The sequence below is a fragment of the Artemia franciscana genome, chromosome 1 (genome assembly GCF_032884065.1).
Source record: "Artemia franciscana chromosome 1, ASM3288406v1, whole genome shotgun sequence".
Lineage (NCBI taxonomy): Eukaryota > Metazoa > Arthropoda > Branchiopoda > Anostraca > Artemiidae > Artemia > Artemia franciscana.
In genome coordinates this window covers 66,914,661-66,928,607 of record NC_088863.1, presented here as the reverse complement: position 1 = coordinate 66,928,607, position 13,947 = coordinate 66,914,661, and the positions used below count along the sequence as shown (strand labels likewise).

General features: G+C 36.1%; 1 protein-coding gene across 4 annotated transcripts in view; it reads left to right on the top strand.

Moving 5' to 3' along the window:
- Positions 1–13,947, top strand: part of LOC136033137 (neuropathy target esterase sws-like) — a 201,282-nt gene that overhangs the window by 161,133 nt on the left and 26,202 nt on the right. For all 4 annotated transcript variants that reach the window (XM_065713787.1, XM_065713796.1, XM_065713805.1 and 1 more), the window contains 3 exons: positions 725–921; positions 4,048–4,234; positions 10,937–11,053. In XM_065713787.1, coding sequence (XP_065569859.1) covers positions 725–921; positions 4,048–4,234; positions 10,937–11,053 — 501 coding nt within the window. The remainder of the gene's footprint in view (positions 1–724; positions 922–4,047; positions 4,235–10,936; positions 11,054–13,947) is intronic.

Here is a 13,947-nt window from a genome sequence, read left to right as displayed (position 1 = left end):
TGGTTGTATGGGTTTTTTATCATCTTCTTTTCTCTTAAACGCGTACCAGAGGTTACGATCGAACCATATTCTGTTCTATGTCGCAAGGATGGAAAAATCAAAACTCAGTGTAATCGGCTTGTTATTTTCTTGTCTATGTTTGCGTATAGACATGGTATTTAGTCATAGCTTAAGATTTAACCTGTTAAAAGCTCATTAACTATAGATTTATAAACTATCATAAATAAAGTATAGTAAGTTAGTGAAAAATGACACTCCGCTGATGTCAGATAAATCTAATGAACCGGAACCGAAAAGGTCAAAGAGACTGGCTTCCGCTGTTGCATTGAAAAAAATAAGAGCAATAAACTATATGTAATTAGTTTATTAGGTATAAATTTTGTTTATTTTTATTCATGTCTAGTTTTACTGCTGATGATGAACACTGTATATGTGTTCGAAATATCCAGTTAAATTTTATATCTGTTCACTTCCAATAAAAAGGTTTCATCCCTATTTTGAACTGTTTTATTTTCGAAGTTTTCTTTTTGTTTTTTAAACCATCCGAATTACACTTTAGTCAGTTTGTATTTTGTTTTACTATTCAGAAGATATGTTGTAACCAGGAAAGATTTTCTCATTTGCTTGTTTTGATGGTTGATTAATATTATTTAGAAATAAGTACATTTATATGGTCTTTATGCTTACCTGCCATATCTCATCCTGCTTTGCTTTCTAATTCTAGGAGAATCTATTGGGCTCGTTCTTGGAGGTGGTGGTGCGCGAGGGGCCGCTCATGTAGGAATTATGAAAGCTCTTGAAGACACGGGAATACCTATTGATATGGTTGGTGGTGTGAGCATTGGAGCTTTTACTGGAGCGCTATGGTGTATGGAGAGGAACTCGGACACCGTACATGCTATTGCAAAAAAATGGGCCATGGTAATCAGCTTCACTTGCTCTTCTTTTCTTTTTTCTCCCTTTTTCTTCAATAAATATTCCATGATTCTACGCTTAAGCTTCATTTTTCCAAGCTATTGGATCAGTCGATCTTCTATAAGTGACAATTATTATTTTAAGCCTAGTTCACGCGTGTGCATGGCCAAACATCAACGCTTGTGCAGCTCCATCATTTTGTCTACTCCATACTCCTTATAGGAGAGGAAGCAAATTATGACTGGTTGAAGATGATTAAATCTAGACATGGATGTCTGTCTAAGCATGTGTGTGACTTGGACTTAAGAGAAAAAAAAGTTAGTTAGGATTTGCACCGCAAATATAGATGTTGATGGTTACACAAATTGACACAAAATCAAATAGTAAGCCAGCTATATGTTACCGTGAATGTCCGAAATCTGGTTAATTTCCACATCTACCGGTGAATGTCGGAAATTCCTTTTTTCTTTTTTTCTTTTCTTTTCTCTTTTTTTTTTTTTTTTTTTTTTTTTTTTTGCTTGGTTCAACTAGCTTTGCGAATCAGCTTTTTCTGTCTTATGCAAGCTATGATGGTAAAAGTTAAAGTTAAGTTCGATTATCTTAGGTTTGGTTAGATTAAATTTGGTTATAAATGTCAGAATTTGTGTAAGAAACGTCACCTAAGCTAATCTAACCTAACCTGTCATCATCATACCTTGCATTAAACTGAAAAAGTTTACTGACGGCGCTGACTCAATCCAAGGAGAAAAAAAAAGTATTTCGGAGATGCACCAAATGAATGTCGACATTTACAAATTTTGGACATTCACGGTAACATATATCCTGAGGGTATATCCTGAACACAATGTATTCAGGCAGATATTATATTTACTGATACTATATATAATATCAGGCAGATATTATATGTACTGTGTTATGTACATTCCTCAATAATTTCTTATGTTTTATTTATCTTCCTTTTCTCCACAACGTACTCAATAATGACATGTTCAAGGTCATTTGCTGAATCCTACATTATTTGGCTTTTGAGGTAATTCTGTATCTTGATTTGAGTGCAGTTTTCAATTAATATTAACATTAACAAAAAAGATACTCACAAGTCTGTCAGCTTACTAGAAAAGATAAACGAAAAATTCCTATCAGGTTTCAACCAGGGGTCCATGGGCCTGGACTTTGATATCCTACGTTGAGCTTCCAGGTTCCTATTTGGCTCTCAGCCAATGCTGCCTCTCTAATAATATTTTTTTATTGCCTAAACAAAAAATCACTAAATCAGCACATAAACTACTATATTATTGAAGAAAATCACTAAATGAAACAAAAGTCAATAAAATCTAGTGATTTTTTTTCTCACTGGGTGTAACCCTGCTCTCAGTTCTGCATTAAAGCACGTTTGCTCATCAACTCATTTTCTTTGCAATAATTTTTTTTTAGGTCTGCTACCTAATCTTTAAGTGCGGGAACATAAAACAAAAGTCCTCGGTAGACGTAAGACGACTTTTTTTTCAGAGGGGAAAAAGGAAAGTCATAATGGGTGGGGCGAGGGTCTATTGCTAACTGCATCTGAAAAAGTAGAAATAATGCTGCATGGCCTTTAGCTGTCACATATATGGTATTTGTATTCATTGGAATTACCACTTTTTACTTTCTTCACCGACTCTTAACTGCTTACCTCTCCTAAGAGAAGTATTTTCATTAATAAATCGTTTTCTTGTCAAATTCTTGGATTTTTTGCGTTAGTATTTACTGTAGTGAACAACTAAATAAACACGTTAAAGTAGGAATGTGAAAATTTATTTGATGTATTATCTTGGAATGATACAAATTTTGGGACAACTTCTATCTAACCTATTTCATCAATTCGATCTTGACTGGCAGATCCTTCTATTACCTTGTTAAAGGGTGTCTAAGGATACTCAAATTGACTATTTTTGAATATTTTATGCTTCACAAAAGTCCACGTTTAATAAAAAAAAAAAATAAGAATCCAAAAAGAGGGTAAGGAATGGGAAAAAACAAGCGCACAGACTATGTAGATATTGTTATAAGAAAATTTGACAGATTTATTAGAAATATGTCGAAAGTTTATATTCGAGAAAAGTGATGAAAGTGATGGGTATTCAAATGTAATTGTTTTAGTATTGTAAATTGTATAACAAGTAAAAAGCAAGCTGTAAGATGAACAAATGGGACCAAAGCTGTAAGCTGTAAGATGAACAAATAGGAACAAATTTTTGAGTCTATAGAATCCTCGTTTAAAATTTAAAAATAAAAGTAATATTTGTTTGCCAGTAGACAAGTTTCAAAACATAGCCAAAACTTTTTTTTTAACATCATGAAGATGCTCAATTGTTGTTCCGAGCTAAAAATGAAAAAAAGAGATTAACAGAATGATAAATCACTAAAGATTTAAAAGAAAAAGATGAAATATTTTCTTTCGGAAATACGCAAACTTTAGTAGCAACCTTATTTTGTTGTTTTTTCGTCAAACCTAAAATCCTTGGTAAATACTGACTGAAATGTAACGGTTCGGTTTTATGTTAAATTATTTTGAGTTAATAGGCTGAATCATATTTCTACTGATTTCAGTTACTACTATGAAAGGCATGAGAGGTGCCGGTGTTCCTAATGGCATAAAATGAACTAAAGCATTCAGAGTTTTCCTAATCCAAGCGTATAAAAGAGATTCGGAGGGGGTTCGCAAGTCTTAAAGTGACCGCTAAATGTCAGGTGACGGTAAAAATATAAGGGAATAATCCAATAAATTTATTAAACAAAATAAATCAAAAGAGGCCAATAATCAGGATATTAGCCCCACACCTGGCCGACCCTATAAGAAGAGATGTTTCCCGATTTAGCCCTATCAGAAATCGAAATCGAAAAAAAATCGAATTTTTTTTTTCCCATTCCAAGCTTTCGTCAGCACTCAAAACAAGGAAAGAAGAAAAGTTAAACGTAAACCTAACCTTTTAAATTAAACATTGAGACAAATAAAGAATTGAAACAAAAACCAAGTCAGAAAGACCATCATTTATTTTTGAAATGAAATAGGCCGTTATACGTTGGGTTACTGTTTTTATGAGGTAAACTAGTAATTTATTTTCTGAGCATCTATTTTATTTGTCATTACAGAAAATGATACAAATCTGGCGACAACTGTTTGACCTAACCTATCCCATTACGTCGATGTTCACTGGTCGGTCATTCAATGCCCTCATTAAAGATGTCTTTGAGGATATCCAAATTGAAGATCTGTGGATACCATTCTTTGCCATTTCTACTGATCTAACTTCTAGTCAAATGAGGGTTCACACACATGGTAAGTTCTTGATTCCTAACTTCTCAAAATCAATATAACGTCCTTATATGTGTCAAATCCTTATAACGTCATTATATGTGTCAAATCATTATAACTTCCTTACAAATATTTCGTCGCTCATGTTTGACGTCCTTATATGTGTCTGTTCAATTGGTTCACCTATTGGTCCACCTTTGTTTCACCGATGCTTGTTCGCTTAAGTTCACGTTTCGCACTGCATATTTGTTGAAGTGCATAGAAAACTATACACCAACTCTTATACGTTCGTATGTACGCAGCCTTATGCTTCCACATACACTGATTGGATTTCTGCGTATTGTTTTTTCTTTAATCAAAATTCAGTCTGGAATTTTGATGGTTTAAGAGGAGCTTACCTTATTGGTGAAAAGTCACCTTTAAGCATCAGGGTTGCTAGTTATGTTTATTATTTAATTGGTTGAAATAAATTAAAAAAAAAAATCTGTTTACTTTAAAGCGACACTTTCATATTTCTTTTCGGTAAGTAATAAAGTATTTATCTAATTAAAACATGCGATTCCTATATATTTTTTATTCTTCGAAATCAAATTTCAGGGAAAATTGTATGGATTTAACTCTTTGAAACAGTCTTGTTAAACTATCAATTTCAGTGAAAATTAAATTTGAGTGTTAGAATTGTTTTATTGAAAACCTGCACAAGATTATATATTTGAAAAAAATGGAGAATTGGGAGTTCAATTTTTGTAAAAGAAAGTAAGCCTCAAAATTTACTTATGCCGTTTTTAGTTTTGCGGGTGCCAAATTTGAGAAAAAAATAGCGGTATAAAAATTAACTTGGGAAGCCTGATGAGAATTGGTCCGTGCTTAAAAAACATCATAGTTTTAGAATTGCCAAAAGAAAAAAAGAAAACCGTAGTATTGAGGTCTATCAGTTGACCTTTGTTAGGTCAGGGGGCAAATGATAATCTTATTTTAGACCTTTATTACTTAAATGAAGGGTATGAAATCTCATATACTAAAATACTTTTTTTTTTTACATAATCTTTGCCTTTTTTAAGGTTTTTACGCTGCCTCTCTTCTTTATTGGTAAAAAAAAAAATACTACACTGAAGTTGTCGCAGTTCTAGACTGCCTGAGGCTGACATAAATAACTACTATTTAGCCATCCTACATTCTGTATTGCGTCTCTTGTGCTATTTAAATGTCACCACGGCCAAGATCTAAAAAAAAATCCCAGGCCATTCAGGGTGCTACTTCTTAGGAAGGTAGTACAAAAATTGGTGGAAGCAGATTTTGTCTTGTCTTATCATAGGCAGCGCAATGGCGCTGCCTACGATGTTGGCACAAAGTATTATTTTACATTTTTGTCTCAGACCAGGGCACTTTGTATGGAAAGAATTGTCGTAGAAACTTTAAAAAGTGCTCATTCGATTGGAAATTGAATCGGCTAGTGCCCCTTTTAATAGTCGAAAGTGATTGGATGGCAACTAACCCCCTTCCCACGCCCACCCTTTTCCCAAACACATCCAATCAAAATTTCCAGTTAACTGTTTTGTTCAACGTAGTTGAAAGGTCCGGAAATCATGTCTTTGAGGATGACAACTCTCCCTCAGAGGGGGTTCATTGTATTGGTAATCATAAGGTTTTTATAGAAAGCGTTGTTGTAGAAACTTCAAAAAGGAATTGTTCGATTGGATATTGAAACCACTAGTGCCCTTTTTAATAGTCGACAGGAATTAAATGGCAAATAACTCCGCTCCCACGCCTACCCTTTCTCCAAACACATCCAATCAAAATTTTGAGATAGCCATTTTGTTCAACGTAGTTGAAAGGTCTGGAAATTATGTCTTTCAGGATGATGACCCCCCCCCCACATCCCTCAGGGTAAGGGTTTTAAGTTATACCCAGGGCTCATTCGATTGTAAATTGAACATACTAGTGTCCCCTTTGATATTTGATAGTAATTGGAGGGCGAATGCCTCCTTACACGCACTTCATTTCTCAAAGCACTTCTGATAAGAATTTTGATATAGCCATTTTGTTCAACGTAATTGAAAATTTTGGAAATTGTATCTTTGAATATGACAACCCCTTACTGCCCTTAGGACAAGGGTTGCAATTTCTGACTGGGGGGCATATAAGGTTCTTAAGGAAAGCGTTGTCGTAGAAACTTCAAAAAAGGCTCATTCGATTAGAATTGATAGGCTAGTGCCAGTTTTGATAGTTGAATGTAATGGGAGGGCGATTGCCCCCTCCCCCCATGCCCTTCATTTCTCCAAACACTTCCAGTCAAAAGTTTGATATAGCCATTTTGTTCAACGTAGTTGGAAAGTCTGGAAATTATGTTTTTGATTATGTCAACCTCACGGCCTTCAGGGCAAGGGTTGTAAGTTATGCCCTGTGGGCATATAAGGTTTCCTATACAATGCTCGGTCATATAAACTTAGGACAGGGTTCATTGGATTGGTAATCAGAAGCTCTAGTGCTATTTTTAAGAGTCAAAGTGGTTGGAGGGCAGCTATCCCCCCTCCCAGACACACGTACGTAGAAGCTTCAAAAAGGACTCATTTGATCGGAACTTGAAAGTACTACTGCCTTTGTTATCAGTCGAAAGTGATCGAAGGGTAAATGCACCCCTCCCCCTCCACCACGCCCATCATTTTCTGAAACACTTCCAACAAAAATTTTTAGATTGCTATATTTTTCAGCGTAGTTGAAAAGTCCGAAAAATTGTGCCTTTGAATATGACAAATTCCCCTCAGCCCTCAGGGCGAGGGTTGTAAGTTATGCCCTGGGGGTATATAAGGTTTTTATAGAAAGAGTGGTCATATAAACCTCGGAGGGGGCTCATTGGATCGGTAATCAGAAGTTCTAGTGCAATTTTTTGGAATCAAAGTGGTCAGAGGGCAGCTAAGCCTCCCCCTCATCCCACAAACACACACACGTAATATTGTCCCAAAATGCATTTAATAGAAATTTTGAGATAGTTATTTTATTCAAAATAATCTAAATGTCATATAATAAGGCTTTTGGGGTTGAAACAAACCCCCAGAGCCTAGGGGCAAAGGTTTTAAGTTATTCCCCAGGGGCATCCAATGTTTTTATGGAAGGGATGGGTGTATAACCTTTAGAGGAGGCTCGTTGGGTTGCAAATGGGAAGTTCTAGCCCCCTTTTAAGAGTCAAAAGTGATGGAGCGCAGCAAGCCCCCCCCCCCCCTCAAGTAACCCCTTTCGCAAAACGAATTAGATTAAAATTATAAGATAGCGATTTTGCTGAAATTTGTCCAAAGAACAAATAACAATGCCTCTAGTGCTGACACAACCCCCCAGTGCCCTGGGGATAAGGTTGTAAGTGTCTGTAATTCGATTGTAATCGAAGAGTCCGGGAATTGTGTCTCTGAGGAAGACAATCCCGTCTCCACAGTTCTCGGGGCAAGGGTTCCAAGTTATGCCCCAGGGGGCATATAAGGTTCTTATAGAATAGAGGTGGTCGTATATACTTCGGAGGGGACTCATTGGATTTGTAATATGAAATTCTAGTCCTTTTTTTAAAGTCAAAGTGATCTGCGGGCAGCTATCCCCCCTCAACACGTCGTTTTTTCCCTAAACACATCGAATAAAAAAAGTTTGATACAGTCATTCTATTCAAAATAGTCCGAAGGTCAAATAACAAGGCTTTGGGGGTGATACAAGCCACCAGAACAGGGGGAGAGGGTTTTAATTTATGCCGCAGGGCATTTAAGATTTTTATGAAAGGGATGGTTCTTTAACTTTAGAAGAGACTCATTTGGTTGAAAATTGGAACTTCTAGATCGTTTTTAAGAGTCAGAAGTGATAGAGGATATTTAGCTCCCCCCCCCCCCCTGACAACCCCACTTTTCACTAAGCGCGTCAGATTGAAATTATGAGAGCCTTTTTGTTGAAAATAGTGCAAAAAACATATGATAATGCCTCTAGTATTGACACAACCCACAATCTCCCTGGGGATAGGGCTGTAAGTTATACCATGAGGGAATATGTAGTTTTTATTGAATAGACGGTCGTATAAACTTCAGATGGGGCACATTTGATTTGAAGTTACAGTGCTCTTATTAAGAGTCAGAGTGATTTGAGAGCAAACATCCCCACCCCTTACACACTCATCATTTCCCTTAATTTCTCTAATCAAAATATGGAGATAACATATTTGTTCATCGTAGTTGAAGGGTCCAGAAATTATGTCGGTGAGGAAGACCTTCCGACAGCTCTCAGGGCAAGGGTTGTAAGTTATGCCTTGGGTATATAAGGTTCTTATAGAAAAGGTTGTCGTATTAGTTTTGGATGGGACTCGTTGGATAATCAGAAGTTCCAATGCCCTTTTTAAGAGTCAAAGAGATCAGAGCGCAGCTACAATCAAACACAAACCGATCCACATACACAAGCACGTCGTGTTTTCCCGAGATGCATTCAATTGACATTTTGAGACAAGGCTTTTGTTCAAAGTAGTCGAAAGATCATATAACAAAGCCATTGAGTTTGATACAAACCACCAGAGCCTAAGGGCGAAGGTTGTAAGTTATGCCCCTTTAGCATTTGAGGTTCGTATAGAAAGGATGGTGGTATAAACTTTAGACATGGCTCATTTGGCTGAGATCGGAAGTTCTAGTTCCCTTTTTAAGGGTCAGTAGTGATGGAGATCAACTAGCCCCCCCCCCCTCCAACCATCACTCTTTTCACCAAATGTATGTGATTTAAATTGTGCGATAACAATTATGTTTAAAATAGTCCAAAGAACATATAACAATGCCTCCAAGGTTGGAATATCCCCCAGAGCCGTGGGTCAAGGGCTTTAAGCCATGCCATGGGGGCATATAAGTATCTTATGGAATTGGTGGTCATATTGAATTTACATGGAACTCATATGATTTTAAATTGGAAGTTATAGTGCCCTTTTTATGAGTCAAAGTTAGTTGAGAGAACCCCTCCCCCACGCCCATCTTTTTCCATAACAAACATCCAAACAAAGTTTTGGGACATTAGTTTTTTAAGCATTGTTGAAAGCTCAGTAATTATGTGTTTTGAGATGTCTTTCACCCCCCCTTCCCCGCCCCCGAGGCCTCAGGACAACGGCTGCAAGCTATGCCATTTGTTCATTGTTTACATACAGTATATGTTATTGAGAAGAGGTGTTCATGTTTCACTTCTACTTTCCCAAAATACCGAAGGGCATTAAGATGAGCGATGAGTCAAAAGCGCACATTAATGATATTTTTGGAAGGGCTTAACGAGTCAAGATGAAACTTCGGGGGTACCATGAAAGTGATATTCACCTGAACAAAAGCCAATATGCACATGGTAGCTTTAATAAAACTGCTACTACTACTGCTAATACAACACTAACACTGCAACTACTTCTGCTACCACCGAAACTATTGCGGTAATAGTACTACTAAGGCTCTGTCTATGAAGATAAAATTTGAGAGAATATTGATGGCAAATTCTAACTAACAAAATACACTATGTGCATTTAGATTGTCAAAATAGCGTATCTTAAAAAAAAAAAGATGGAAAATAAATTTAAACATTTTTACTTTCATTAAATCAAATGACATTAACATTTTGATTAAAAAGTATCAGTATATGTTTATTATACTGCCAATTTACATTCATTTATATTTTTTTTTCTGTAAAGTGCAAATTATGTTCTGGCGGTATTGAAGATCTTTCGTATGTTTACTACTCCTTGCTGAATGGATTCACATCCAAAACTTAAGCGGTTCAGGGATTCTGGGGCAGAGTTACGAAATCCTTAGCATGGATATGTAGAAAATAAGGACTTTTTTTTTTGTTTGAGGGGTTATTCAGATATACTTCCCAGAGTATATCTGGGAAGTCTTGGGCTTTCAATGTAGGGCCAATCCGATTATTCAAAGTGCTATTGGCCAGGGGCTTCGTTTTTGTAGGGGGGGGGGCAGTTGCCATTCTCCAAATAATTTCTCGAAGAAAATTGGTATATAGCCTATACCCCTTTACTATCCAGATATGGACCCCTATTGCCCCTTTCCCCAAGAGCTACGCCCCTGGCACTGGCCAATATGGTGAGTATCTCATTATTTTTGAAGTTTTGATGGCTGGGGGTGTGCTGGAACTTGTATTTTATAAGGTTATTTTGCAGACTAATTATTTGCCTTTTTATTGCTCCCTGGTCTAAATCAGTTTATCAATGAAAAATGAAAAAAAAAAACTATTTCGATCCCTCCTGTTTTAAAATGACAGCTTTGTTCCAGATAGCTCCTACCAGATTCATGATACGATATCAATCAAGATTACCGGAGCGACGACTCTAAATACTATGTTAATTTGCGCAACAAATGTGTCTGTCCTTTTAAAAATTGGAGTTCGTGTTTGGTGCCTTTTTGACACTGATTGATGCATCTAGCAGGATATAAAATATAATTGAATAATAAAACAACGTATTAACTTAACTATTAAAATATTAGTTTTTTTGTTTTTTTTTATTCCGCTGATTTGTTTTGCAACCTATTTCAAAAGCCCACCAGATCACTTCATAAGCGTATGCTAGAAAGAGGGGCCAGGTATCATACTGGCAAGAAAGAGAGATGTTATCATACAGCCGGTTCTTTTCTGAGCAATTCTAAGTCAATAAAAAGAGCAAGAGTTTTGAGTCTCAGGTGCTTCAAATCCAACTCTGATTCTGTATGGTACTTTGTCCTTTCTTTTCAGGTAGTCTTTGGCGATATGTTCGGGCATCGATGTCTTTATCTGGCTATATGCCGCCTTTATGCGATCCAATAGACGGCCATCTTTTACTCGATGGTGGATATGTGAACAACCTTCCTGGTAATTATGGGTTTGCTTTTAACCAGAGATCTTTAGGTTTCGTGTCCGCCAAATAAAATTTAATATGGAAGAAATTGTGGGAAAGCTTAGCTCGAGCCACCTAAGTCACGTGTCTTACATGCAATTTAATTGAGAAAACTGTTTGTTTGTTTTTTCCCGCTAAAATTAACGTTCCAAAAATAAAGAAAAAGTGCAAAATGATTATCTAATTTTGTGAACATTTTGCAAATTTACCAAATTTAGCAAATCATATTCGCAAAAAAATTACTGGTGATGCTTTTGTACAGTTTAGAGTATCTTTTGGGCCACTTAAGTAATTAAGTAATTCGTTTATTTAAATCGCTATCGTAGCACTAAAAAATTAACGCTAAATTAAGCTACTTTTACGATCACAAAAGAAATAGACCATGAAAAAAAAAGTCAGTTGCTAAATATACCCACAAAATATGGCACGAAGGAATTTCTAAATCTGCTCGTACAGAACTTAACGGGTAGTAGTTTATTGTGATGCCTAGTGGTTCTACTGATCTGTGCAGATGGTGGAAAAATTGATCGGTGTGTCTCGTTTGCTAATAGCTTTTTCCCAAATTTTATTATCAAATCATGTCTTCGAAAGAATAATGTTCAACACCACTTTCATAGTAGCTGAAGCGGGGTCCAAGTATTACTTTATTAGCACATCTTAGACATATTCTAGTTCTGCTGTCATGTAAACAGTGCTTTGAGCTTGAGGACCCTAAAAAGGACAACAGGAATACTCGTGGATAGAATTGATGTAGGTTGTATAAAACAGTAGGGGTTGGCGATCAAAGAAGCCCAACCTACGCATACTTGTTAAACTCATGATTAAGTAGTGACCTTCACGTACAATGCTGTCAACATACAGCCTAAGCGAGCAATCAGATGTATATATTATACCTAGGATTGTTGCAGCGAAATATAGTTAGAAACGGCTGCATCTGGTTATAATGTCCCGCGTGAGTGGATCGAATTGTAGATTTTTTTTCAAAATATTGGATGAAGTTAAATTTTTTTAACTAAAAAATTTTTGTTTTGTTTTGACGTATGAATTCTCCTCTTTGAATTTCATCAGAGTATGTTGTGGTCTGACTTAGCCAGGGGTCCTAGGGATACTGACGGTTCACATAACATCTCAATATTCGTTAGTATGAGGTCTAGTATGCTTACACTTCCATGACTAGGAACACCGACCACTTGTTTCAGATCTAATACATGTGAAATCCACTTTTTATTGGTTAAGTTAAAATCTTCAGCGATAGCTTGATTACTGAATTGTTTGTGAAAATCATCAACTTGACAATGCAAGGATATCACTAATTCATGTCGGTTACGGCTACTTCCAGTATTATACACCGCTGCTAGAATGATGCAAGTTTAAGTTTTTGGTAACCCTCTCAGCTTGCACCAAAGCCAGTTTACTTCATGACGCAAATCTGAGGGGTTTACTAAGTTGTCTACATGGCAAATGTTCACGGAAGTAGATGCGTACTTCACCTCCACGTCTTGCATCTTGTCTATCACGCCTGGTATTGAAAAAGTTCATATAGCCTTTAATAGCACCTGTTTCTGCTCTAATATCTAAGCACTCGGTAATTATTACTAGTGGTATCGATTAGGTGCTTAAGACAGGCTCTAGCTCGTCCACTTTATTCGTCAGTGATCTAGAGTTACCTAGAATCATGCTTGGGAAGTGTATTTTGGCAGTTAGTGTCACAGGCTTTAGTACCGGAGAGAGGTTATTCGAGTTGTTCAGAGCTTGGTCTTAATAAAAAGGCTTTAATATTGGTTTAGTTTCTGAGCGATGAACAGTGATTATTTGTGTCACGTACTACTCATTCTTTCGCTTTTTCGTTTCTGTGTTATTTCGAGCTGTAGAGATTACGGATTTACAGTGGCTGCCGCTATAAAGCACACAGCGCTCTTTGTGTTCTTGGACTCTACTATACGCATATTCTTCACGCCATCTCTTCTTAACATGTGAAGAAGATATATAGAACATGTTTAGTGGAAATGGCTAAACGGTTGTGAGATCTTCAAAAGACTTATACAGCTAGCCTGCGATTAGACTTTCAGTAATAGATTGTGTTAGCGGTCCTGAAATGGAACGTTTCCTTTTCAGAAAACCCACTGGACTGGCGTTGGCTTCTTTTACTGCTATTTTTAGGAATATTTTTAATAATATATTCGCAGCATAAATGGTTAAAACAATCGTCGCTGAAAAACAGACATATCACGAACACAAGCAAACTAAAATAGCGTGGTATGGCCTCAATGGGTGATTCCATTTTAATTAGTGTCTCCAAAAGTAGTAAAAAGGTTAAAGAATTGTAATTGATCTGTAATTTTAAAATTATTTTAATATTTACTAAAATCTTGGCAAAACAGTGCTAATACACTGCTATTTTGGACATTTTCTGATTTCGTGAAGGAATGAGTTCAGAACTTAAGTTTGCTGTAAGTGCTTCTTTTTGACAAAAACTTTTAATTTTCAAAAAACAGACTTTTTGACAAAAAATCACGATTAAAGTAAGAGGTATGACCTTTTCTCTATGTAAAGTCTAAAAAAGAAAAATCTAACAAAATACAAAGTAATTTTAATGGACTGGAAGAGTAAAATTGAAACTAAAATCGCAAAAATATAACGTCTAAGCTTATGCAAAGTATATTTATCAAATTTGGCGATAAAAAAAATTGACAGTTGTTGCATATGTTGTCTACTTTGCTATGATTTTTGTTTTCAATTCTTTATATAATAATAAAAATGATTTATTTCTTTCCCACAAAAACGCTTTAAAAGTATTAAAATGTGGAGCAAATACACACAAAAAACGCAAAACATACAAAAACGAAAAAATGATGACTATAGAATTTTT